The sequence below is a fragment of the Ammospiza nelsoni genome, chromosome 8 (assembly GCF_027579445.1).
Source record: "Ammospiza nelsoni isolate bAmmNel1 chromosome 8, bAmmNel1.pri, whole genome shotgun sequence".
Taxonomy (NCBI): domain Eukaryota; kingdom Metazoa; phylum Chordata; class Aves; order Passeriformes; family Passerellidae; genus Ammospiza; species Ammospiza nelsoni.
Window position 1 is genome coordinate 7,254,123 of NC_080640.1, and position 27,840 is coordinate 7,281,962.

Below are 27,840 nucleotides of genomic sequence, written 5' to 3' on the forward strand. Positions count from 1 at the left end.
GCATTGCTTATACTGACAAAGAATAAACACCATCCTCATTTTCTCAGTCTGATGCTTAAGGAGCTGTAAATTAGATTCCTTGTTCTGTGTTGGTCTTTTCTAAAGATAGGAAAAGTCTATGAAATGAGACAGAACTTGACATCTCTTAGAAAAACAGAGTTACTCTGAATTTTTGAGTCTAATTGCAAGCAGAGAATAGTTCACTGTATACACCAAGTACATCAAGCATTTTTCCCTCAAAATTCTTGGGAAACTCCTGGGCTGGAAGTTTAAAATAAGCATAGGGCCTTGCTGCATGCTGACACTGAAGTGTTGAAAGTGATTCCTTCAGTAGGTATTATCTTCTGTCACTGTTTGTGAGAGTGATGGAGATGATCCACATATGAATCATGTTTATTACATAATGCTCAAGAGCTGTTTGGGAACAAGGCTGCTGCAAGATAAACCCTGTCCTGATGAAGTTCCAGAGTAAATCACCAGGATGGGCAGAGGGACAGAGTGTGCAACGGTGAGGATGTGATAACTGCAGTGAAGGGTGTGATAACTGCAGACACTGCTTTAGTTCTGTGATTGATTGATTTAATTTTACTGAATCTGCATGCTGGTGAACACTTGTTCTCTTCTCTTCAATGTCCACTGTAGATATGTTTAATCAAGGAAAGGGAAGTAGAATGAAAAGAGAAGTTTGCCTGACATTGATAGAAATCCTGTTTGGAGAAATTGTTCAGGAACAGTTCATCCATGTGAAAATATGATCCTTGTAAGACTGCCAAGGTCATTGAGGCCTGTGGAGAGCTGATGAGTAAATGCTGGTCACGCCTGGAGGCAGCTTCAGCTTATGAACTCAATTCTTCAAAAAATGTAAAACAGTTTTACAGAAAAGAATGTTTGTCATTAGCCTGTCAAGGCTGTTTCCCTCTTGTTTTCTTGGTGCCCTTTTCAACAACTCTGTGTCCCTTTATGTACCTGTCAGCTGCCCTGGGTGGGTAGGAACAGCTGAAATGTTGGTGCTGGTTTGCATTCTGCTGGCAGGGAGGTATCTCAGCCTCCTCCAAGTGCAGACAGAGCCCTTCTTAATGCAAGGCCTCAGCAAAGTTAGTTTTGTAGCAGTCCATGGTGCTCAGGCTGCCCAGACTGATGGTTATACCCAATAAACTACAGCAGTGTGGCCACCTCAGTGAGAGGAGCCATCCTGCTGTCTGCATGACAGTACATGAGTGTTAAAATACTCAAATCTTCATGCAGAAACAGCCCAGAGTCTTTAATGAGAACAGTACTGGTTATTAGAAAGAGGAATCCTTTCATTGCTGGTCCTCCATCATCCCAGCTAATTTGCTATCAACCATTACCATATTCAGAATCAAATACACAAAATATTTGGTGCAACTTCAGAGTATCTGCTCCTCTCCTAGACTCACTGGGTGCCTGCAGACAATTCAAAAAGAGTTCATTTTTTTCACCACAACTTTTGGAAAGCCTTACTGCATTCGCTTTAGTGCCAATGTGTCTTCAATCTGTAGTATACCTTGATGTTTGAATTTGCACGAGTTAACATCCCTTCAGCATTCATATTTTCTTTGATCCCCTTGCTTATTAAAAAATGCAAATCTAAATTGTATCTTATTAATGTGCTTCTTTGTGCTAAAGCTGTGGGGGGTTAAAATCCCAGCTTTGGTAACGTATTTGGATTCTTAATGTGCGAAGTGCAAAGAGAGCTAGACTTCTGCAGGCCATATTTTCTAATCAACTGTTATGAAAGAGATTTTTTATTGTGTTTCTGTTTCTTGCTCTCATGGAATTTACAGGAATAAAAAGAGTAATGACTTCATTGTTATACAAAAAATATTTTCAACCATGGATATACATCCTTAGTAATATGCTATAATTTCTCAAATATGACGGTGAGGAATCTTGGATGAAATTTCAGAAAAATATGTATTTGAAATATAGGAAAGCCTTTTAGCTGCTTGACTTGAAGTAAATACTTTTTTTTTTTTCTGCTGTGGACCAAGTACATGGATTTTGTAGTAGTAAACAGTGGTCACTCATTTTTCCAGTTAAATATAGTAGCTTTTAGGAATTGAGTGCATCCTTTCACTATAAAAAAAAAAAAAAAAAAAAAACAAAGAAAAAGAAAGCAAATGCTGTAAAATTACTGATGCATTTAAGGCCATTAAAGTGCTCCTTATATTTCCTTTTTGCACAACTTGACCTATTCCTGTGCCCTGGTAAAAGCTTAATGGCTTTTTTCTTAGCGTTGCTGCTTGTTTCTGAATTGCTTTTTGTGCATCTGCTTAACTTGTTGGGAATCTGGGTGGGTCATTCTTACTTGAGATTCAGCACTGCATGAACACATCATAACAAAATGTAAAGCATCATGTGAGGCTGATTAAAAGAAGGCAGGGAAATGTCAAACTGTTATAGTGCTGTGTTACTTCTTCACAACTTAATTTGCAGCAAGCTTTTCATACATATAAAACTTCTTCAGAAGTAGTCCAATAATTAATGAATTTTGGAGATCTGTGTGGATAAAGACAAACTGTAAAAGTTGATTATTTAATTTTTTTTAGAAAAGGAAAAAAATTACTTTAGAATTATCATTAGGAAACAAATAACAATGGGAATATTTATGCAAATTGTATGTTTGTTGAAGCAGCTAATCCTTGTGCTGTTTCTGCAGTTGCTGCAACTTTAGGGTATTTAAATTCTCAGTAAATTGTTGTTCGTGATAAATTGTGCTTCCTTTACTCCTTCCTTTACTGTCTCATTCCTATTCCTGCTGCTTCAGAAGCCTGAGGGATCCTGCTGTGAAATGGGAATGGCAGGTGTGGAGTTGATAGCCTGGTCTAGAGCCTATTCTAAGCTTCTCCAAACTCAGACGAGGAAACTCTTCTAATGGCCATTCTATCATACTAGTCTACATTAATTTGCCTTGAAAAGAATTACTGATTAGGGATGGAAAAAGTGCTTCATCCAGGACCTAGATCTTCTGTGTCTGTAGCCAGGCTTTGCTGAGTTTCACACTCAGGGGATCATTTAATGGCTGTGGCCCTCATCCGAGGGTCACAGATTACATTTCGTGCAGTATTCCCTGGTTCCATCTCTTTTCAGCTCCCTCCAACTCAGGGAATGAAGGCTGAGCAGACTGACATTTCTTCCAGGAGCCCTTCAGAAATGGAAACTGATGCTCCTGGCACTGTCCCTTCACTGGCTTCCTGCGATTTTATAGATGAATGGGAAATGGTAGGAGAGTGGGCCTGGAGCTCCCCAGGCTCTGGCTGCCTGGCAGCTCTGTGGGGGTAAGGCTTTGGGGAGCTGACCAGTGCTTCTAGTCCAGTTTTCACTGCTTTCCTGAACAGATAAAACAGCCCCTATTTGTCAGGCTCAACAGACTGTCATTGCTGGGGACAGATGCTGTGAAGAAGCCCCTTGCTGATCTGACTGTCAAATATGGATTTTAGAAATCCTTCCCTTGCTGGACCCACAGCTGTGTAGCACTGGGGATCCTGACTCAGGCATCCCCTTTGCTGTGGGCAGTGAGGGGTTTGCTTTGTGCTGTTTTTCTTCTCATTATTCTGTCTCTACCTGGATTTGGTGTTTCTTTGGCTGCATCATGTTCTCTACAGCAGGAGCTTCAGCCACTGCTGCCCCAGCTCAGCTGTGGTGACCAGGAGAGAAATAGAGAGAGATAAAGAGCTTCCTGCTCAGGAAAATGGGAAAGCAAGCAAGCAGTTTCCTGCATTTGAGATTCAAGAGGTCTTGATTTTATTGCTTCTGGTGGTCATGTCCATGTTTAAGAGGGCTGTCAGGATACTGGGATTGTCCTAAAACAGTGGCTTTGTGATCTCTTCTCAATAAGGACACTTTGCTCAGAGCTTGGGGCTTTCAGGCTCTGGAAGTGTGAGTGCACGCTAGAAGATCCATGGAAGGGTCTTGTTGACATGAAGGAAAAGCTCGTGAAAGAGAAATGTCTCACAAACATTTTTGTTTGTTTCTAAAAAAGACATCACCAATGAAGTTTTGGCCAACTTTATGATAATAAAGGCCTGATTTACCAGAATGCTTCAATGGTGAGACAGAGCTACCAGAAATCTGCTTTAACTTCTCAGTTGGGGTGAAAGATTTTTTTCCTTCTCCAGAGGAGCAAAATCACCCCAAACAGAGTCTGCCAGTCCCTCTAGGCCTCACTCCCATCTTTGTGTTTCCCCTGGTGACATGTGTTTATTGGAGGTGAAAAGACAGATTTTTGTCCATGAGAACTGCTTTCTGTATTGATGAAAGGCCATCTAAAACTATACAACATAGCTTAGCAAGCAATTTAGGAAGGTAGTTTTAAGTTGTTTGACCTGTAACATGTGGTATGTCATCACAAGATGTAGCATAAAAAAAATTCATTTTTAATTTCAAGTTAAAAGTGTGTCCTCAATGGAAAAGAAGAAGAACACTCAAGAAATGTGAGGGTTTTCTCCTTCTTATTGCCTAATTAAATTATTTTTAGTCTACTTAATAAACTGAAGCTGTCACTGAGCCATTAGCAATTTGAGAATTCATGGAAGGAAAAAGAAGCCCAAGGGGGTTAGTGAAAAACTAACATAGAACTTACTTTATTTTAAAAAAAAACAAACCAAAAAAAGTATATATACATACAGACTATCAATAAAAGAGACCTAGAAAAAAAGCCCAGAGAATTATGATCCAGTTCCCAGTGCTTGGAAGCATGATAGAATAGGATATTAAAAAAAATGATTTAAAAGTATCTAGGGGGATGTAAGGTGATCAGGAGGGTCAGTGTGGATTCATTAAGAACAAATGTCAAAGCAGTGTAATATCCTCTGTGACAGGGTAATTGTCATTTGTTCTGAATTGTATGTGGTGTTTAGGTTAGATATTAGAGAAAAGAAATCTAACTTTAAAGATAACTAGACACTGTATGGAATATTGTGGAGGCTGTAACCACTGGGAGACTGGGACAGATGGTTTGAAAAGGATGAACTTATTTTGGCTTGCCACAGTACGATGTACTCAATAGCCATTACAGCTCTCAGACCTGAACTTGCCTGATCTGCCTAAAATTTCAGTGCACAAGTTTTGACCTGCTTGGTAAGATACTTGACAATGAACCATTCCCTAATTTATTTATTCTTGTTTGTGGTAGGAAGGCACAGCACTCTCTTTTTCTGCCATTTCCTATGCTAATCAACTGATGCAGGTTTTTATAATTCTGTGACGGCTCTTCAGCACTGGCCAGGGCATTCTTTTCAAATATCTCTATAAATCAGCAAACCTCTGAGTCCTTATGGAACCTGCTGGGTGACAGTGAGATGAGTGGGGCTGTAAGAGACCTGGTTATAGGGGTCAATTACAAGATCATTTACTGGTTTAATCCATTTTTAACTGGATTAAAAAAAAAAAAAATCCACCTCTGTCAGTACTGCACATTTCATTTTGTCTAGCATTTGACCTGGAGGCCCAAAAGTACAAAACTACAGTGTCACCAATTCCTGCAGTTGGAAGTTCTGCTTTTATGTCCTTTTTTCATTCATTCTGCGAGAGCAGGAAGAAATGAACTTTATCTATTGTGTGCAGCTGAAATACAAACCCAAATTTTGCTTTAATCCTCACTCTTACTCATTGCTCTTGTAAAATAATGAGTGAATACACCCCATTTTGCTTAAAGCAACAGATCTATATCCAGTTAATTTGTGGATAAATATGGGTTTCTGCTATTGATGTTTCTTGATCCACACAAAGTGGTTATATTAATACTGAAACATTATTAATCAATAGGTAGCTCTTTAAAAATACATCACTAAGACTAGCCAATTACCTTTAAGTATATATCAAAGGCGACAGAGCAATCATGGTCCATTAAAGAGTTTCAAACATTTTAATTATTTTTATCTTCAGTGAAACTTAGAAAGGATGTTTAAATTTCTCATTCCGGCCTCAAAAAATTAGGAAAACCTTCCAAACCGTTTCTTTAGGTTTTCAGGTTTTTCAGGTACAAAAATGTGCTTAATTTAATCTTAGTCTCCTGAACTGAAACTACATTAACTGTGTATTAATTCAGATTATTTGTAAAATAGTCTGCTCTGTAGGATCACAGAAGTAAGCTATAAAGACATGTCATTGAAGGGTATGCTTCTGTTTGGTTTATAATGCTAATTAACTGTATTGACTTTCAGTGAAATGGAAATTCTGACCAAAGCATACAATCTATCTGTGGCCTCTTAGAAATGTGTTCTTTATTCAAAGAATTTAGGCTGTAATTTTGGGGAGCAAAAATTGTATTTTTTATATCTTGTTGAAAGATTAAATACCCATTTTAAATATAAAAAACCTACTGTGCCCTGTTTATGGAGTCGCACTGATGCTCCTGCTTTAGAAAAGGAATGCTATGGCTGGAGTATTATGTTGTACTGTAAAATCAGATGGGAAACTATCTTTTCCTTTGAGATTATCATACCATTCTTCACATAAATTTCCTTAGTTAAGAAGACTATTTCCTCTCTGGCTCCTCTCCCTCAGCACTTACCCAGCACAAGCAATCTATGGAGAATAGCACAAGGTGTAGCTGATTGTCATTCAACGCAAGTGAAATCTTTAGGTGAACATTAGTCACTCTTTTAGACATGTTAGCTTGAAGTGGAAGCAGTCAATTACAGAGCAGAGGCTTTATGGCTACATTATTACCATCATACTATTAGATTTTCGTCAGCAGCATTCTGTTTGATCGATCTGTGCCAGGACATTGATGGATAGTTTTGTTCTTCAAATGTCAAATATGTGGGACTTTTGTGCTTTATTTATTTACTGGTGCCCTGCTGTATTGTGGATATTTCGCTTTTCTACATCATTCTAGTTTCAACAGCTAATCATGATTCATTTTATTTGAAGTTTTGGTGTTGATTTCAATAGCATTCTTAATCATTCTTTCTTATGCTCTTGAATTACAGAGGGAGCTGTGCCATTGTATTGGACGTGCACTTAGTTGGACGTGTGAAAGTTTTCCCAGTGGTAGAGCAGGAGCTGCTGCTGATTGAGAAATGTGTGTGTACCCAGTGTGTAATGAATTTTGAGATTCTGTTCTCTCCTCAGTGCTTCCATATATAGTGCTTTTTCTGGGATTGGGGCTCTGTTATTTTTTGTCTCTCTAACACATGGCAGCAGCATTAGAACGTCACTAGCTTCAAGATGCAGGTTTAGTTAAGCTCTCAGGCTTTAACATGAGTACTATTTTTAACTGAAATATGCATTTTTAAGTGTATTCAGAAATAAAATAATGCTGTTGATACTAATCAGGTATATAAACAAATCCATTTGTGTTTTAGATGAGGATGAAGAAACGAGTATATAAAAACAAAGAGCAAATATGTGTGGAATGGTGTTGATCTCCAGTCTCCAACAGGGCTAAGAAACTCCTCATCAGCCTGTTTGTGAGGGACACTGACTCTAAGCAGTTCAACTATCTCTCAGCATTTTCCTAGCAGAGTTCCTGAATCAATCCTTCGAGAGAAAGAGTAGGACAAGACTGGGAAGCTGAAGGTTACCAAAGTTTTCTGCTCAGTTTGCGAAGCATTGAGGTTTGCAGGCAGCAATTAGCAATGCAGAGGTTCTGCACCCACAGCCCCAGTGACTCAGGCAGAGCTGCAGTCATGAACCAGAGCTGTGTTTGGGCAAGGAGGGGCAGAGCTGCAGTCCCCATGTCCCCACATCACAGAGTGACCAGTGGGCAGTGTCCTGTGTGGCACTGCTCAGCTCCTGGGAGCTGCCCTGCTGCTGCTGCTGCCTCTGCAGCACTGCGCTGGCTGCACCCGCAGGGAGGGAATGTGTTAAAACATCAACAGTGTTAATACTAATGTTGTCTTGAAATGGGTTCTTCACTTACCGAGACATGTTCAACATAATTTGCCTATTTGGAAGCCATACATCACTAGTCAATTACTATTTCAAACCCATCCATTTTAGTCAATACTGTGCAAGCATCCTAGCAGGATGTGAGTTGGGATCTCAATCTCGAGATAGGAATTCCTGGCAGCAGTAACACTTTTTACCTGATCAGGCAGGAGTATGAATGTTGAAAAAAAGAATTTTTTAAAAAGTGTTGTAATTTTGATTACAGGAGCATTATAAACTCTTGATTCATCTCTTATCCATGTCCCTCCAGTGTCTCTTGGACAGTGCTGCTGGTGCTGTATAATTATTATTCTCCACTGCAGAATTGGCTGCATTTCAGTGGTGTGCATGTGTGTGAAGTGACTCTGAATAAAATAGTCTATTTAAATGTAAATAGTGTTGTCATTCTACTTAGTGAGGCTCACTCCTCGCTAATTAGGAAGACATTCATTTGACTTAAGTATTTGAACACCAAAATAATCAATTTTGTTATAACACTGCTTTTCTCTTCCAACTGTGTTTACTTCTGTCTTGTGTACCTGTGTATTAACATATTTGCAAATGTATATACCAAATAAAAACCAATATATTCTATATGTATTTGAGAGTTAAAAATGGAGCTAAGGAGAGCATTAGCTGATGCCCAGGTCACTATAGCACTCAATCAAATGCTTAGTAGATTTAAATGGGTTTCAAAGACAAGATAAATTTGGGCATAAAATCTGGATTCAGAGTTTTTTTAAGTAAATGGAAGTCAAAATATTGTGTTCAGTGTAGGGACAGCATCTCAAAAAATAGACACAAATGCTGTTAAACATAGTTAGCAAGTCAAAATAATTTTATTTCCTCTTTGCCTTTTTTCAGAAAGAAACACATTTTTACATTTGGAAAAAAAAGAAGTGTTGGCCATTTATGAGAGCTAAGGAAAGGTAACCAGACTAGTTCAGGAGGGGGATCTGTGGGGAACAGTGGGAAGCCAAGAACACTGAAGATGAAACAAAAATGAGTTTTTGTCTATTGGCACGTGTTGGACGAGGCATAAATGAAAGTGACAGGTGATTTAGATGAGAGTGTGGTCTAATTGTTAGTGTGGTGTAATCTATTAAATATCATAATGATCTCAGGTTAACAAACCCCCAGTTGCACTGTAGCTAAGTGACATATACACAGCTGATACCTTCCTTTTGTACTGCTTTATCTTCTGGGCGCACAGTAGGATGGGGACCATCATAACCATTATTAACTCTCCAGGGCAGTATCATTGAAGTGACTTATTTCCAAAGTATCTTGTTTCCCTTGATCCATTAGGTACACCTGCCCCAGTGCACACGTCTCCCTGTCACTGGCTCTGGGCTCAGAGTGGGACCTCAGATGGAGTGACTGAAACTCACATAACCAAATCCATCAGCAAAAAGTTAGCACTGCTGTCCTCTTCACACTGTGGTGAATTTATTTGTATTCAACAGGATTTCACTGGGACCAACTGATAGGGAAAAGAGGAGCAGCTGGTGGTGGATTAATGGAATGAGGCTCATATTGTTTGGTCGATGGGCCAGATAATTGCCCCGAATGGTTTTCACTGGCAGCAGGGGAAGGGGGGCTGAGCTGGTGCCTCCCCAGCTGCTGTGGGTTTTACTGTTCTCTGTCTCTACTGCTCTCTCCATGCCATGATGGCACCCTCTGCCCCACCCCTGCTGCTGCTGCTGTCACTAGCTGAGCATCTGCCCCGTGTCTGTCACTGCTGCTTTCACTGGGCTTTGGCCTCTTCTCTCTCTTGTGCTGGTGGGCTTTTGTCATGACCAGTGAGACATCTGTGATTCTCCTATCTAGGAACAGTGGAGATTTCCTCTTGTTATTCTGGACAGATCTTTCCCTTTCTCGGCCTGTAAGTGTTCTCTGAGTTATCCCATCAGCTGCACTTGTCAGACTGGATTCACAGTCACCTCTCCAGCCCACTGTCCTTTCTCAGTTTCCTTCTGAAAGAGGGACACTGCAGAATAAGCAGGATACTTTTTCTACTAAGGTTTTATATACTTTGACTTTTTTTTTTTCAGGTTATAGCCATCAAGAGCAAGCTGCTGTCAAAGATAAGCTAATATATACTCCTGCAGCAGGCAGTCAATGTGTGCAAACCATCCCTACCTACACTGCTATTGCTCGAGGCTGGAGTAAGCTATGCTTCAGCAACTCTTGAATTAACAGGTTTTGTCTGTCTGTAGCAATCTCCTGAGTACAACTTGTACAGAAATTCTTGGTCAATGATTTGGGGTTTTTTGGTGTTTTTTTTTTTTTTTTTTTTTTTTTTTTTTTGTTTTTTTTTTTTTTGCGACCTCTTGTTTTGTTTTTTTCTTTCCCAAATCTGCGAATCAATAGAACGAGTTTGGATTTCCAGAAAATGTGTTTGGGTTGTGAAGAAAGAATATGAGGGGTACTAACTTAAAAGACACGAAATGGGAGAATGAGAGTCTTCAAGAAATTAAAAAGCCATTGTTAAGAGGAAAAGAGTAAATTTAGGAAGAAAACAGGGGAATTATGTTGCAGAAAGTGCTTGATAACATACCATGAAAAAATTTTAATGGGATGCATTGGGAATACTGAATAGCTGTTCAGAGAGGCTGTGGAGTTACTGAAAAACCATGTGATTCTGATATCAGATATGAATACTTGCTTTATCACGTGTATGACCTTGTATTTTTAGAATTTCCTTTCTGCCCTGACAAGGTTTCCTTCCTTGTCATCTCCTTTCTCTGCTTCAGCCTAAATGCTGCAAAATCTGGGGGGCTTTGGGCAGACTTAGCTGAGAGATACATAAAAGTATACCTCTATTGACGAAGAAATTCTTGGCATGTAGTTGAAACATTAAAATATGTGTTGGAAATGAAAAAATGTTGAACCTCAAAACAGGCACTGTCTTTGCATTGATAGCAAATATTATGGCTGAGACTGAATTAGGACAAGATGCAGAAAATTAATAACAATTCAGTAATATTTTGCAAGATCAAAACCATATAGCCAGTTTATTAAATAGTTCTAAAAATTCTTGTTAGTATTTCAAAATCCAGTTAAAGTTCTGAAGTTTTTCAGAAAGAAGGTTTGGATGTTTTGCTTGATCCTTCATGAAAGTTTGTTTCTTCTTAAGTTTTTTTTCCTCCTTCCATCAGACTTAATGTTTATATTACACTGAGTTCAAGTATTTTAGGATCAGCCTTAAATGAGACACAAACATTTGGATTTTTTCTCAAGCTCTTGTGAAATGACACATGAAACCAAATAGTACTGAAACATTCTTGTACATATATATGTGTGTACAAATGTGTCTGTATGCATCCATGTGAGGAAGACCTAGGCCATTTTAAAGTAAGAATATTTTGTGCAGTCAGTACATGTAATTGCAGAACTCCTCTGATTCTGGTCCACCAATGTAAAGAAAGCAAAATCTCATGTTGAATTTAGTTTCACCAAGTGTAGCATAGTGTGGTTAGAAAAAGCCAAGCCAAAGACCAAGCCAGAAATCATTGCTTGTCTGGAATCTGTGGTTGTTTCAGGTTTGGATGTCAAAGATAAGAGCATATCTGGCCCCTGTGCTGTAGCTGGCAGGGCTTCAGGAGTAAAGCAGTTGTGAGCGAGCAGAGAAGGGACTTTGGAATTTCCTGCACTCCTGCTGTGTAGATTCAAACTCTAAGTTTAAATAATGGATGAAGCTAAGATTATTATAATTGATCATTGTATGATTTATATGGAGTAATTATAACTAGGTTGAGGAAGAATTTTCAAAAGCTAGTTTCCTGGTAGCCAGAGTCATTAAATAACAGTGTGCTGCCAAAACAAAAATTAGGTGGGAACGTAGCCACAGAGTTCAGAATGTCTGTCCTCCACCTGATTTATGACTGCTCTGATGATGACACTATCAGTGGTATTTTCCTGTAACGAGCAGTAAGAGCTGTTTCAATTGTTTTTCTTATCTTTCTAACTGAGCTCCACATTGTTTTAAGTGTAGTCAGGCATAATAACTGGAAAACTGTAAAAATCTAATGCATAACAAAACGAAAAGGTGTAAGAGGTTGAAAAGGTTAATTAAAAGTGTAATGATTGCATTTACTGAGACAGTCCAATTAATCACTTTATTCCAGTGGTCATGTGATACAGAAACCATTGCTCCAGAAAACTGATTCCTACTGCTGGGATACATGGTCTGTGTTCATTTAAATTTGTATTTTTCTATAAATGGAAATTTAACTTTTTATTTTAAACTGCTTTTATTTATTTGAAATTATTTAAGTAGTAGCTAATGTTTAACCCTGTGTCCCCACATAATACACTCTTCCAGCCATGCTCCCTCTGAACAGGATGGGAGCATTGCCCCCTTGATACTTGAGTCTTACAGCCCCACGGGAGGTTTTCTTACAGCTTAATGGGCTTGTAGGTATAGAAGAAATGAGGCACTAGAAATACATCATTATGTAATGTGATCTCTCTGAAACAGAGTATATGACCAACAAAGTGAATTCTCAAGTGTCAACAAGCGCAGCTAAATGTGGGTTTTACCACGTCAACTGGAAAAAAAAGGCAAAAAGAACCTTGAAGGATCAATTACAAGGGTCATAACCTTGTATTATCTGATTTGCTGTGATATTCACACAAGCTTTATTGGAATGGAACATAAATTTGAAAAATAGTGAGATTAGAAAGGATTGCAGTGCTAGAGCAAAGAGCTCAAAGCTTTCTTCTGGCTTATTTTGCTGGGGCAGCACTTTAGAGGGAGCCCATTATAAGCAGGAGAATAGTAGTTATGTTAACATGGTAATTAATCAAGTCTGAGGAAAAGAGGAAACAAGTTGTGAATTCAATTCTGTAGTAATAAAAAGAAATGCTGAAAGTTGCCCTGTAAATTGGCATGACTTTGGCAAAACAGTCCCTCACTGTGTCTTGAGAACTTGTGAGCAGTAAATCACTTCTCATGGCAACCGTGTAGGTTTGAATGTTTTCACAGGTTTATTCTCTATTTCCGTGTCTTCTGGTTCTTTCCTAATTCTGTTGACTTAGTATTTAGCTAATAATAAAATACTGAACTGTAGAAGACGAGAGCATATGCAGTAACACGTTTGCACTCTATTTTTAAGGGGAAATTAATTAGAAGAACTCAGCTGAAACTGTGCTGATAGCCTTCCACATCACAAACCCAGCCTCTCACTCAGCACAGAGCATGAATTGTGTGTGGAATGACTGAATCCCTCACAAAAAAAAATTGTATGCTGTACATGGCCCCAGTCATGCATAATCCATCCCTGGTGTTAGTGTAGTGTAGATAGGTTAAAATGATCTTTACACCCTAAAACTCTTTAGGGTAGAACTGAAATCATTGGTGCAGTAATGTGAGAAACAGTGGCTGGATCAGATGCAACAACTGTAGTTTCTTTGTTTAGCAAGTCTCTGGCTTTATTAATGTGGTTCTGCCTCCTAAGTGAGACACTTTGGACAGAAGTAATGGTAGCTTTAAAGAGCCAAATTCATAACTTAAATTATTGAAAATTCAGAATAGCTGCAGTGAGCAAAATGACTGCGCTGGCATAAATGTAATGTAGAACTGCTGTCCTCCGTGCCATGTGGAAAATTAGGGACCCTGGCATAACCTTTCATGAGATTTGTAACAGAAATGAAAGGTGATAGATCAGGGTATTTGTGAGTGAGGACAGAATTTCAGCAGTGTATGTTAACACTGGGGAGCAAGGTTTCCTCTCCATCTCTGCCCTTGTGGAACTAAAATTTAAAGCAGATCACTGTAGGTTTATAAGACTTTCCTCTTACATAAGTTGTAATTTGAGCAGATGTCCCTCAGCTAACCCACAGGGCTCAGCCACCTTGGAGTTTTCTGCTCAGCTTTTCTCCATTCCTCCCCAGTACAGAATTTAAGTGTTAAAGGAAATAGTAAGATATAATTTCCCCCTTTTTAATCAATACATGTGCAGCTTATGAATTGCAGTTTCACTGCAACCTTTATTTGCAGTGTCTGTGAAATGCACTAGGTAATGGTTAACTAAAGCAGGATCTAAGTCAAAATATAGGCAAGAGCTCTGTCGAGTATTAGAGCCCAGATCAAGTGGTGAACTTGGGCAATAAAAAATGCAGCATTTAGAGAATGTGGTCCCATTAGTAGAATTAAACTTCCAGGACAGATCAAGAGATAAATGTATCCACCTGAAAGTCAGAAGCTTCTTCTTTGAGGTGATACCTAAAATCCTTAGAGGAAGATCAGAGTCTTTATAAGGTACACAGAGAAAACAGTTTTAACAACAAGCAAACAAATAAAAAAAGGAACAAGAAACTCTTTACTGTGAGGGTGGCAAGGCACTGGAACAGTCTGCAGATTGCCCATGCCTGGAAATATTCAAGGCCAGGTTGGATGAAGTTTGAGCAACCTGGTCTGGTGAAAGGTGTCTGGAAATACAGAAGGTGAGCTTTGTTGGAAGGCTTTGGGCTGGAGGAGCCAGACTGAGCATCTGCCCACACAGCAGTCAGGGTGTGCTCCTGGGAGCAGCCAGAAATGTCATGGGCCCCAGCACAAGGGGTCCTGGTGCTTCAGCCACTAAGGAAGGGATCAGAACAGTCCTTGAGCGAGTGTCTTTGCTCTCTGCTCATCTCTGCAGGATTTCAGAAAGCCTGGGAGGGTACCCTTCCTGGGGGTTTGGCAGTACCTTGGTCTGGAAGGAAGGCAAGGGGGTGTGCTATAGAAAGGGTTATGGATTTTTTGAAGGGATTAGAAGTAGGGAGTGCAAGTGGGATCATGCCTCTGCAGGCTTGTGGAGTCTTCTTCAGGGAAGGTTTCCAGTCATTGCTCTTGTAAGAGACGAAACTCTCCTTCCTGGGCGCAGGCCAGCAGCCAGCAGTCTGCCTCCCAGTGAGAGCTCTCATTCTTGGGCTGAAGCATCTTGCTCCCTCTTTGTTTTGCAATATGCACCATTTCCTTGTTGAGAACACTCTGAAGTGAGATGGTTTGAGAGCCCTTCTGGGAAATGAGAACAGTGTTTCTGAGTCTCTCATTCCACGGAAGGCGTTGAACCAAAGTCTGCAGGATCCCAGCTGATGATTCACCAGTGGAGTCTCGCAGAAACAAACAAAGGCCAGGGTGTGTTGGGAAAGGCTTCAGACACAGCAGTTGTGCATAACACAGCAGCTGAACACTTCCAAACATAACATGGTAGATGAACTCTTCCAAATCATGCCTGTTGGTTCATGCTAAGCGATTGTTCCCAATCTCTAAATGGCCTGGACAAGAGACACTGTTTACCTCCTCCAGTAAGTTTATGGGGTTATTCAGAAGAGAATTCTAGAGATCTAGGCAATTTGTGTGATCAACAACTTAATGACTTACCAGGAATGTAAAATGTTACAGCTTTGGGTTTTGGAAGCTGAAGTCTCATTTTGGGCAGTTTTTTTTCTGTATAGATCTTTCTGCTGCTGTAGCTTTGGTTGTACCTTTCACAGGCAGCAGTCTCATCTTTGTCACCTAGTGGTAGTATTCTGAAAGCTCTGGTCACAGCTGATAATATATTAGCTTTAATTTAAAAACTAAGTCACCTGCTTTTTAAGATTATGGAAAAGGTTTGAATTAGGCCAGCTGTTTAGTAAAGGCTAAGCAGAAGAGAACTTCAGAATAACACTATCAGTCTCAGGATTTTTGGGGATGACTTTTATTTTCTTCCATTTGGGATTAGAAATAGTGTATTGAGGAAAACAGTAGTTTATTTTAACCCAGATAACAATTTTTCCTATGCTTTCCTTACTTTTTAATCTGCTCTTCTTACAAAGCCAAAGTACTTTGGTGAACCCCACGGCAGTATTTTTGTTTAAGTGGGATCATGGCCCTCTTCTTAATTTTGGTCAGGTTTTGGTTCCTGTATGCCATATTCTGCACCTGTGTTGGCGTAGGCCCATACCCATGTGGTCACCTCTATCACTTTGCAATTTTGCCTTCCATCACATTAGCATTTATTGCTCTCTTTACAGAATTCCCTTCACTATATCCACTAGAAAACCTACTAATGCTAATTACTTCCAAAAAGTAATGGTAATTTTAATGACAACCTCAGTAAATTGTTTTTTATATGCTGTAAGAAATTTGAAAGCTAAATGTCCATTTTGCTGCTTAATAAGAGTCTTACAGAACAACTAATATTCCTTGTGCTCCTTCTGTCTGGTGGGAGCAGAAGTAAGAATCTCCCAGTACCCATTGAGAATCCTTTTTTGAGTACCATGGGGTTGGCTAGCAGGAGTTGAGGAGACACAGGAGTGTGATGGTGTTCACAGGGGTCTTATGTTGAGGGAAGAAACAAGGATCTGACTCCATGTTTCAGAAGGCTTGATTTATTATTTTATTATATATATTACATTAAAACTATACTAAAAGAATAGAAGAAAAAGTTTCATCAGAAGGCTAGCTAAGAATAGAATAGAAAAGGAAAGAATTATAACAAAGGCAGCTGTCTCAGACTCTGTCCAAGCCTGCTGGGCTGTGATTGACCATTAATTATAAACATCCAAGATGGGCCAATCAAAGATCCGCCTGTTGCATTCCACAGCAGCAGATAATCATTGTTTACATTTTGTTCCTGAGGCCTCTCAGCTTCTCAGGAGGAAAAAATCCAAAGGAAAGGATTTTTCATAAAAAGATGTCTGCGAGACAGGAGGTAGAAATGAAATAGAAATGGAGGTGCAAGGAAAATAAAAGATGAAGAGGCTGTGAAAGAGGGTGAAGCATGAGGAAGATCAAACAGGGTAGAGGAAGCCCTGTTAAGACTTGAGGAGCACCTCTGGATGAAAGACGAGGCTTTTTGGCTCTCTTTTTTTCTGTGGTCTGTGGGAGATGGAGTCCGGGACTGCTGCAGCTCTTGCAGTGTTGGGCCAGGATGGAATGATGCAGGAGGTGGCAAACATCAATCTGGTTGCACTGCAGTCCAAGGCCTGCTTTTTCACCAGTAGAATTGGTCAGAAAAGGTGCCACATGTGCTCCATGTGCAGTAGGAGGGCTGGGGGTGCAGCTGAAGGCAGGTCAGTGTCAGTGCCCGCTGGTCCTGCCCCAGTTTGTGTGAGCTGCCTGCTGGGACGGGGGTTTGGGCATCCCAGCGCTGCTGCTGTCCCACCAAGGCTCAGCTCCTGGCTCTGCTGGGCTCTGCCATCCCTCTGCCTGCCCCCATCAGGGCAGCATCCACAGTGCTGATGGAGGCTCCTGCTGGGAGGCAGCAGCAGCATCCTGGTGCCTCCAGCTCAGCTCTCCTGGCCCCGTGCTGCAGACAGGACCCAGCGCCTCGCTCACAGCCAGCAGGCACCACTCATCCCCCTGTGAAGTGACTGCCCACAGGTTCTCTGCTGGTTTGGAACGAGTGGAGGGCTCTGTGGTTTGGCAGAGGTTTCCAGAATGGGCCCAGGCAAAGTGGGTTTGGGAGAGAGGAAGCTCTGGGCTGGGAAATGGTGGTGCAGAGAAATCTTGACTGGTCTCAGGCTCCTGCGCTGACTGCCCCCAATCCATATCCTAATGCCCCAAGAGAGGGCAGAACCGAAAAATATCTCCTTACACAAACCTTTCTCGAAGGATTCTGGCATGAAAAGTAGCTCTGGATAAGATCCATTTGCTTTTAAAGTAGTCAGTACCTGGTAAGAGCCAAACTCCTGCCTGTCTTAATAATTTAAGCTGTGCAGAACAGAAGCTGGGTGAAATTTTGACCTTATAAATTACTGCTGCATAAGTAATCCTCAGGAACACTCCCAGTGTTGTTAACTGTTTGTAGTTACCCCAGGACTTGGGAATAATTCTGCTTTTTTGCAATAGAAATAAAGCATTAAATATGTTGTAGACTGTCAATTCTTCATTCAAATGTGATTTAAAAGCTTAAGAGAAGTTGGTATTAATGAGAAGAGTTGGTTTAGACAATCTGGTTTAATTCAGATGCAGTTGATGCACCTCTTCTACATTTATTCTTGCTTTTAAAAGATAAAAATAATTTGTATAATGTTACAAGTATGCCAGAAACAATAGTTAGAGACATATATATCAAAATAGAAAAGGCAAGGGGCACAATACAGCCAGGGCTGGTTTAAAAAACAAAACCCCCCAAACCAGTCTGTATTCAGAGTTGATGTGTAGAGAAATGCGAGTGTTGGGCAGATGTAAATTGAATGACAGGTATGAATATGCATAACTGTAGTTTGTGAAGACTTTGCACCTAATTCAACTTTCACCCAAGATAACTCTCACTGCTGTTTGCACTGTCAGTGACTTGGCTTACGTTCTGCCTTTTTAAAAAAGATTGATTAACCTGTCCCTTCTGATTTTTGAGATGCTTGTATTCACAGTGCTTTTTAATTCTGTAGCAGCATATATGGATACTGTAAGCTGAAGTCTGTTCATATTGCAGTACCCCATTCGGAGCTGTTCCACAGAATTTTGTTTTAAATGGTGGAATTCAGCAGTTGACTCCCAGGCACAAATAACCATGTAATTACTCTGCAATCACATAGTAATTAGCATATACTATTCATATATTGCATAATTATATGCCCTGCAGATTACATAGTAATTATATTTGTACTAAACATATAATTCTATATACTGTATAAAAAAAACTTTGAGAGTTCATAGTTAATATTATAGTTGTATGCTAATGTAGTACAACATTTTATATAAAAATGTTATAATTTTATGACAGGGTTGTGTTTTGGGTGTCTCTTCTGCATCTGGTGTTGCATAATCTGTTATAGGCTGCTATTAAAAGAAATGCTGGGCTCTTAATTTATAGTCAAATGCTGCATATTTACAGTTTTGTAATTTATGAAGATAAGATGCAAAAGTTGCCATTTTGTTGTGCAAGCAGCTGAGACTGGGAAGGACTTGGAGTGTGGTTGTTAAATTACAAAATTTAAATGTACAAACACACTGAACACAGTAACAGCACGCTGCTAGAGTGAAACACAAATCTAATGCTCCTTAGCTCTGTGTTATTTTGGGGTAGGTAAGATGCATGGGACACTTGCAGGTGATCTGTTTGAATAATGGGAAGTGTGTGCAAGGAGCCAAGGCCCATCTTGGGCACAGTGTGTTCCAACAAATGCAGCACCTCAGTGCAGCATCTCAGCCACGCTGCTCCATACTTTACTGCTGGGGAAAAAGAGAAAAAGATGAGTGGCAGTGAGTTGTAGGAGGACCCTGGACTGAGTTTCTGAGTAAAGGTGAAAGATCTAGGGAAATAAAGCTTTCTGTAAGACCAATTTAGAGCTTTAGATCATTTAAAATGTTTTATCTTTGGCCAGTCCCCCCAAGAGGTTACAGCAGATTTCAGATATTTGCAAAATGTTTTGTTCAGCTTGCAAATTCTGTAGCAGTGGGAAATTAATGTATTTTCTTGGATCTCTGATGTTGGCATTCCTAACATCCAAAGCACATTACAATTATTCTTAATTGAATTTTGCAATCTGATGCCAGTTGCCTTAGTTTTCAAGCAAACCATCTATTAGGTTTTAATATCTGGGTAATGTATTGAGAAATTAAATGTGTAATTATAGCCTTAATTTATATCTGAGTTTAATTTTTACTATAATTTCTTGTAGTGTGTATATGTGTGAGAAAGGGACATCCTTGTTTTAAAATGTTTCTTTCACAGTCACTTTTAATTTTATGTTGGCTTCTTCAAACCTTGTAAAGTTCATAAATTTTCCAGGGTTTTCAGGTGGCATTTATAGATCTTATAACCATACTTTACCTAAGTATGGAACTTGTGGGTGGCCTTAGAGAGCTCCCAGACATGAGGCTGCACCTGATTTTCTTCCTATTTGGGTGGGCTGTCCTCAGACCTCATGTAGCACAGGGCATGTCTTCTTTACTTTGTGCCTATACACGGATTAATTTTAGATGATGTCACCTGAGGCAGGCACGGCATGTCACTGAACTTGTTCAAGGGAAAGAACTGGGAAATATCAAAGCTTTACAAAACCAGAGTTAGAAGGCCATGTTCTCACTGTGTTCATATGCCAGATGTGTGCTTTTAGAGAAAGAGAGCTGTTTAGTGAGACCAGGTCTTAACCCAATACTCACCCTGCATGTCTGCTGTGAAGAGGATGAAGTACAGCTTGCCCAGTGTCATTTATTCTGCCCTCACAACATGCCCATGCTCTTGTTCACTTGTTCAACCATTACCCCAAGAACCAGAAGGACTGGTCCCCGTTCCTGGTACTGAAAGCTTTGTATGCAAGAAGTAATTGTATTGAGGGTCTCGTTAACAGTGAAATAACCGCAAAGCGCGAAGTGCAAACGCGACGCCTTTCTCACTGCTGTTGTGTTGCTTTTTCCAGTGGAGCCAGTGCTCTCAAAGGGGAACAATTGCTTGGATGCAGCCAAAGCTTGCAACCTAAATGACACCTGCAAGAGGTTCAGATCTGCTTACATCACCCCCTGCACCAGCAGCACGTCCAACGAGATCTGCAACAAGAGGAAATGCCACAAGGCGCTGCGGCTGTTCTTCGACAAGGTGCCCCCGAAGCACAGCTACGGGATGCTCTTCTGCTCCTGCCGAGACGTGGCCTGCACGGAGAGGAGGCGCCAGACCATCGTTCCCGTGTGCTCCTATGAGGACAGGGAGAAGCCAAACTGCCTGAATTTGCAAGAGTCCTGCAAGAAGAATTACATCTGCAGGTAAGGTGGCGCGCGGCAGGGGAGTGATTAATGAGGTACCAGGGAAAACTTGGTGGTGCTGATGGATTTGCCAGGGCTAAGGGTCGGAGTGCCCACGAAGGAAAGGGATGAGTCAGGGGAAAAAAGCAAATGCCTCTGACATCCTTAACAGAGTAACAAAAGCCCTCATTTGCTTACAGTGTGTGCCTTCTCCAAAAGTGGTCACAGCTACTCTCTCGCATTATGGAGGAGTCTTTAAACCCCCAGTTTAATTTTTACAGGTTTTTGTTGGAAACATTGTGTGTCTCTATGAAATAATGTCTCAGTATAATTTTTATGTCCCATTAGTGACCAGGTAAAAATAGAATTTTTATTACAATGGGATTTATTTTCATTGCCCATGTGAGTACTAATAATTGGGAATACAAGCTTCATGTTGGACTTTATAAATAGTCACAATGCACAGAGTACTCATGTGTTTTTAATTCATTGGAAAAAAGGAGTCCACATTTTAGACAGAATCCCACTGTCTTCATAGAGCTGTTTAGCTTTGAAATTGTCTCATCTCCCCTGCCCTGAGCAGAGTGCTGGGCTAATACAACTGGGGGGTCATTGATTCACTGACCTGATTCCCAGCCTCTTTCCCTGGGTGTTCTGGCAGTGCAGAGCCCTGCTCCACGGGACAGGCTGGGTCCTTTCCCCTCCTGGGGTCCCTGCAGGTTCTCACACAGAGCTTACTCAGTGGCAAATGGGCCTCCTCTGCTCTCAGGAAATGCTTTGCTCCTGCTTAGCATTGTGTATGTTTATATTAGAGCATTGTTGTGCTAATGTTGTATTTATGAAGTCGTGCCCGAGAATCCTGCTCGTTTCTAATGTGTAAATTTCTTGTAGATTATCCACTTCTGTGAATTAGGAAACAAGGGAGATAAACACTATTGTAAAATGTCAAGGACACTGAAGATAAGATCTAAATCTTAATAAGTGCTTACTTATGCTTGGTAAAATATTTACTTTGAAGTTTGTTTATGAGATTTCCACTGCTGGTTTGAAGCTTTTTGCGGTAGCACTTCAGTGCCTGAGTGTTGTTCAGAGGTGAGCAGTGTCCTGTCCTCCATGGCTTTGGGGGAATCTGGAGACACATTTCCTGCTGGCCACAACAGGAGCAGATGTAAATCAGAGCAGTCTGACTTGCATTCAGCACCTTGATTGCTGATGCAGGTTATGAAAGCTGAGTATGTGTAGCCTTGGAACAATCAATTCTTTATTTCCATGTTGCTCCATTAGTATTTTTGCTTCTATGTGTTGCCTTCCCTATACACAGGTCCTATTAATTAGTAGAATTTACTGTGTTTTCTGCCAAACTGCCAGTGAAATTGGAGAGATGATTTTATAGAGAGACTTCTCCCTGTTATTTGGGTTATAGTATTCTGGAATTAACTTGTTAAATTAATGCCATTACTTCTCTCATGACTGTGTTTTTCTTTGGTCAGCTTTGATCTAATGTTGTCTCAGCAGTTAAGTTTTTTATGGCATTTTGTTTAATTTAACTTCATGAGTCTGGTATTGCTCTTTCTCCATTGCAACATTGCTGGGGAAAGCTTGGTAAAATCTCTGCCTGAAGTTGCAGCCAGCACTGATATGAAAATGGATTTATTTGTAAATGAATAGTGGCTTCCTTTGCTTTAGAGCATCAAAATTAAAAAGTTTTGGCTCTTCCAAGGCTCAGTGAGACCTGGCTGTGAGGGTGAGGAGCAGCACTGGTAAAGGGAATGGGTGGGCAAATCCCTGCAGGATGTAGGGCAGGCTCAGTGTGGGCAGACTCATTTAAGTCCTGTGGAGGTAAATCCAGCTTGGTGCCTGTCTGAGAGTCCCCTCACGTTGTGTTACAGCCTCCTGGGCTCTCTAAACTGCTGGTGGTTTGATACCTTCCCTCCCTGCTGTCATGGAGAGGAGGAATTGGCACCAAAGCTGTCCCAGCCTATCAGGCAATGAAAGACATTTTGTCTCTGTGACTTGTGCACTTAGAGGAAATTGGTGAGATTTGTTCCCCTTGTCCTGCAGGAAAACAGGGACTTGGGCAGGGCAGGAAAGAAATGGGAGATGTCCTTGCTGTTGTAATTTCTGGCACTGATGAATATCAGTCCTTATAGTAATTCCAGATATGTTTAGAATAACTAAAAGCAGTAGTCAGTAGGTGTGTAATTCTGACTCTGATAACTTCTATTTCATTTTGAAATCAGAGAGAGTATCTAAATGGCAGAATAATTTGAATATATGGTCTGCCTACTGTGAAACCAGGTAATTTAGAAACTATTATTTGCATGCCTATTACACCTATTAAAGCCTTTTCGTAATACTAGGGGTATTATGAACAAGGGGTGCAGGTTCTAAAGGTTTTCTGAAAATATGTTCATAAAATGGTTTATGAATGCTGCTTACTCAGAAATGCAAGATTTGAATCTGCCTGTACTCTGTATAAAACATCAGCTGGGACTGTGTAAAGTATTCAAACATTCAGTTTTGAACACTGTTTAAAAGCTTTATGCTGGTGTACATATCACCAAATCTGTTCTTGAAGCAGAGTTAAGAGCAGGGAAACAATCTGGCCAAACCACAGGCACCACTAACGTGGTAGGATGCTTTGCTTTTTTATTATTTCTTTATTCAATTCATTAATCTGTTATATAAGAAATTCTCAATCGAGGGATAAAGAGACCTGAAATGTCAGGAAATGCAAATAAGTTCTGACTTATGTAAACAGTCCTAATTTTCAACTTCATCAGAATGCTGAATGGTTCACTTTCATTGTCATTTGTTTGCTGCCTCTTCTTGTACCCCGTCCTTATCCAGCTTTGAAACAATTGTAGTCTCTCAGGCATGTCTGTCAATGCTCAGTGAGGAGAAAAGCAAAAAAAGAAACCAAAGAAGAAGCCATTAGAGTTCTTTTCTGTTGTGAGCATAAACAAATCTTCTAAGAAAAGTCAGTGTACTATCAAAAACTTTCACCAGTGATGTCCTGGAATAGCAAAAACCTCTAAAGAACCTTGTGATCTGATCACTTCAGCTAACAATTACTCTTCAGAAAGCTGACTGGCATATTTTAAGAATATCATCCTGCTGTAAATGCAGGGCAGGGTGCTTCATATTTGCCACTATCACATTTGACAGTACTGCAAATACCATTTTGCTTGAGTAATGAAAGCGTGAGTCATTAGTTTGGTCTTTTTAATAACCTGTGTCTTGAATTTGCATACTTGGGATTTTTTCTTGGATATGTTTCGAAGACACTGACCAGAATGATAATGATACAGACACATTACTTATTGAAATAATGCTGTCAATCCATTCATGTGCTGCAAAGATCAGAAAAGAAGGGCAGCATCTTTTTGCTAATAAAAGAAACTGTTGGGAGCATGTTTCTTGTCCTTCACAATAATTATACTCCAAATGACTGGTCAGATCATTGAGGTCCATTTTGAAGCTCAAATAGCCCTAAAGTAGTTCTTAACTAATTTCAGAAGACAGTATCTTCTTAATTTTTTTGCCTTAATTCTGAAAAAGGTACATATTGCTCTCTGCAGCTGTTTGACACTGAAAAAAAATAGAAAAATATGCTTAACATGTTTAAATAACTTCTTCATGTGGGGTAGGGGAAGGATAATAATGAAATATTCAATTAGGTTCTAGTACCTGGGTCATCTCCTTGAAAATACAGTGAGAAATGTTTCCAGCACTGTGTGTTCAGAGAGTCAAATCTTTATAAATGTGCTTTCATTGATGTGTTCTTACTTGTTGACCAGTTTTTGGTTACCTGTCCTATCCAATCTTAATTTTGTTGCAGCCACCCATTCAGCTCTGCATGCAGGATGTCTGATCTGCAGGTATCAGAGCATTCTGTGGGGATATGCAAACATTGTTGTCAGTGCAGAGAAGAATTCATCCACTGGAAATGTTAGAACAGAAGCTCATCTGCTTGCTGCGCTTCCTAAAAACATCAGAAACTTGCCAAGGAAATAATTTTCCTTTGTGATACTCTATTGAACACTTTTAATGGTAATTTACTGTGGAGAGGGAGTCACTGTGTCTGTGCTCCTTTTCTGTGAGGCATGTGAAAATTTGCTGAGTGCAAACCCTGTCTGCACCCTTGTGCTTCTGCACTACAGTCAGGTGTGTGGTGAGATGTTATAGATGTGCAGGCAACCCTTTTTGTCCTGCTTCAGAATTGCTCCAGGAGGGAACAGTCCTCAGTTCCAGGATTAACAGGGAGCAGTGCACTGGATGGATGTGCAGGAGGAGATGGAAGAGGTAAAAAAGAAATTTGCCCTTTTCTTCACATTTTCTATTTCTTATACTTCTCCTTCATTTTTCTCACTTTTTTCCCATTGCTTTTGCCCCTCCTACCTCGTCCCCTTGCTTAGTCTCCTTTCATCTCCTCTTCCCAGATCTTGCTGCAATTATCTGACTTTCAGCGCCTCTGTGACACGTTTGAATTCCATTACAGCCACTTAGGGTGCCTCCTCTCCTCACCTGCTTCTCTGCATGTTATGCTTTTCCTCCCTCAGTATCCTGCCACGGTCCAGTGATCATCTGTAATTCAGCAAATGAGAGGGAAAACAGAGGTGCTGCCTCCCTTTCTGAGCCTTGGAGCTGATCTTGGTGACAATTCAGCTAGTCAGATAAAAGCCTGAGCGCTCACTCTCAGCCTGGCTCTGGTTTTGCACGTTAAAAGGGCACTTGGTGGGTGTTTTTATGAAGGACACAGTAGCATTGCTCACTTTGGGATAACAGAGCTGGGTATGAGTCCCTGTGGGGCATTTATATCGATTTGGCACTTGGGGCACTCTGGCGGCTCCTTGAGATGATCAGTTTGCTGTGGTTATGCAGAACCAGGGCCACAGTGTAGTTTGTGTAATGCTGTTAAGGACATGAAGAAAAGGACACTCTTGATTTCTAGAGAAGTGCAGGGTGTGCCTGCATTGTGTGTTTGGAGACTGAGTCAGGGACTGGGTGCAAAACCTGATTCACCCTGCAGAAGGTGTAGGATGCTTGCAGTGCAGTAGGGTGAGCCTGAACTCTCTGCACCTGCACTCAGGAGAGTTCCTGTGTCTCTAGAATACCAAGTGGTGCAGAAAATATTGTAAATCTGCTTTTTGGCCCATGCCCACAAGCTCACCTCACATAGCCTGAATTTGGAGAGTGATTTTTATACATATATGTATATACAGGCATGTAAATGTATGCATATATGTCTGTGTTGCTGGAGGTTTAGTTATTTAAGTGGAAAATAAAAGACAAAACAGGTGTTCATTAATTTTAATAAACTAATAATGAGGCATGGTGACAGTTCAGAAAATTCAAGAAAATGGGGTCTGAGGGGAGGTGGGAAAGAAGCTGGAGTATTCTGCAGGGGAAACTTGATGGTGTTGTGGAATATGTGTGTGTGGAACTGCTAGCCTGGAAAAAAATATTAATGCAGTCTGCAAAATAAGCAAAAACCTTTCAAGAAAGGCAAAGTAAAGATAGAAAATACTGCAGTATTGTATTATTTTCTTCCCTTTCTTTACATGATTCATTACTTTGATGTCTTCTGTTAGCAGAGCAAATAGACATAATATTGCTGTCCCTTCCCCCTCAGAAACAAAGGTAACTTCAAATTTCTTCCATCTGAATAAAACTCAAAATGAATCAAGCAGTTCCTCCTTATAAGGTATCCATAAATCCCTTTGGAATCAGAAAAATCCAAACATCCTGCAAAACAAGACTGCTTTGTCCCTTCTGAAGTGTGCATGGATCTCATTCTGCAGTGCCCAGATCTGCTTGGCTGGCCCTCATTTATTCTCTCTCTGGTCAGCCTAGGAGGGGCTTGCAGATTAAAAGCTGGCTGGGTGATTGACATTCCTCCAAAAGCAGGAGAGACACGAGGATGCAGTAATTAGAAAAATGGCTCAGCTTCAGTCGTGCACCCAACTTTGCTTGGCTTCGTGCTGTAGCAGTGAAGAGAGTTCATGCTCCAAGAAGCAGTAACTAGACAGGATTTTATGCTGAGGTCCCTTGTCAGGCAAGCTCAAACTCTCCAGGCAGCCTCCCTGCAGTCAGGTAGATCCTCTGCTGATCAGGTTAAAAATAACCTGTAGCACTGAATATTCCATATTACCTCTCTGCAGGGCTGAAGGAGTGGAATAAAGAGTGTGTGTCTGAGCATGCAACAATCACAAAATAAACTTGGATGTCAGTGATTCAGGTTTTATTTGCTCTATTTAGATACCCTGCTTCCATGTCAGTCTCTTTCTAGGAAAATGACTCAGTGAGCTGAGTGAGGTACTTGTGACCATTTCAGCTCCAAAAACTTGGGGCACTTGTATCTAAATCCTTCAGAGAATAGTTTAGGTTGGAGAAAACCATTAAGAGCATCAAGTCCAGCCATAAACCCAACACTGCCAAGCCCACCATAAACCATGTCCCCAAGTGCCACATCTACAGGTCTATTAACCATTTCCAAGGGGTGGTGGCTCCACCACTTCCCTGGGCAGCTGTTCCAAGGCTTGAAAACTCATTCTACGAATAAGATTTTCCTAATACCCAATCTAAACCTTCTCTGGCACAACGTGAGGCCATTTCATCTCACCCTGTCACTTGTTACTTGGAACAAGACCTTGCTACAGCCTCCTCAGGTAGCTGTGGAGAACAATAAGGAGCATTTCCCTGAGTGTTCATTTTGTGTGAAAACCCTTATTTTATTAATTTAAGTGGAAAAGAAAAGCTTCCTGTATAATTTAAGAAATAAGAAGACTACAGACTTAGGAACATGAGCCAGGGTGGGGGTTACAGCAGGGCCATTTTGTTTTGTTCATTTATCGGGGCAGGGGGGAGAGATTAAACTACTTATGCTAATTAAGCAGTTTCACATGTGTTTAGTCAAAAATACTGAAATCCAAGACAGTTAAATTTGGCATTAAATTTTAATAGAGATCTAAATTTGAAGCTACTCATGTCCTTACAGTTATGCAAGCACTTAATTGCTTTGCTGGATGGGGTTCCACCAGGAGTACTGCTACTGCTGACTTTTTGTATTGTTAGTTGAGAGACTTCTGTAGAAAGGAGTTTAGCATCCACTGGTTTGATGAGTAGTTTCTACCCCCTGATCTATTAGATGTAGAAAGTGTAGAGAAGATGTGTCATGTACACCCAGACACATTTGGCTAACTTGCTGTTTCTGAGGCAAGAAAGGGTGTATATATCATACAATAGCATTTTCTTTAATAAATCAAAATGCTTTTTTCATTTAC

The 27,840-nt window shown here is 40.4% G+C and overlaps 1 protein-coding gene across 2 annotated transcripts in view; it reads left to right on the forward strand.

Annotated features, from left to right (window-relative positions):
- The window catches only part of GFRA1 (GDNF family receptor alpha 1), a 139,382-nt gene that overhangs the window by 62,810 nt on the left and 48,732 nt on the right, over positions 1-27,840 (forward strand). For both annotated transcript variants that reach the window (XM_059477208.1, XM_059477210.1), the window contains exon 4: positions 20,236-20,575. In XM_059477208.1, coding sequence (XP_059333191.1) covers positions 20,236-20,575 — 340 coding nt within the window. The remainder of the gene's footprint in view (positions 1-20,235; positions 20,576-27,840) is intronic.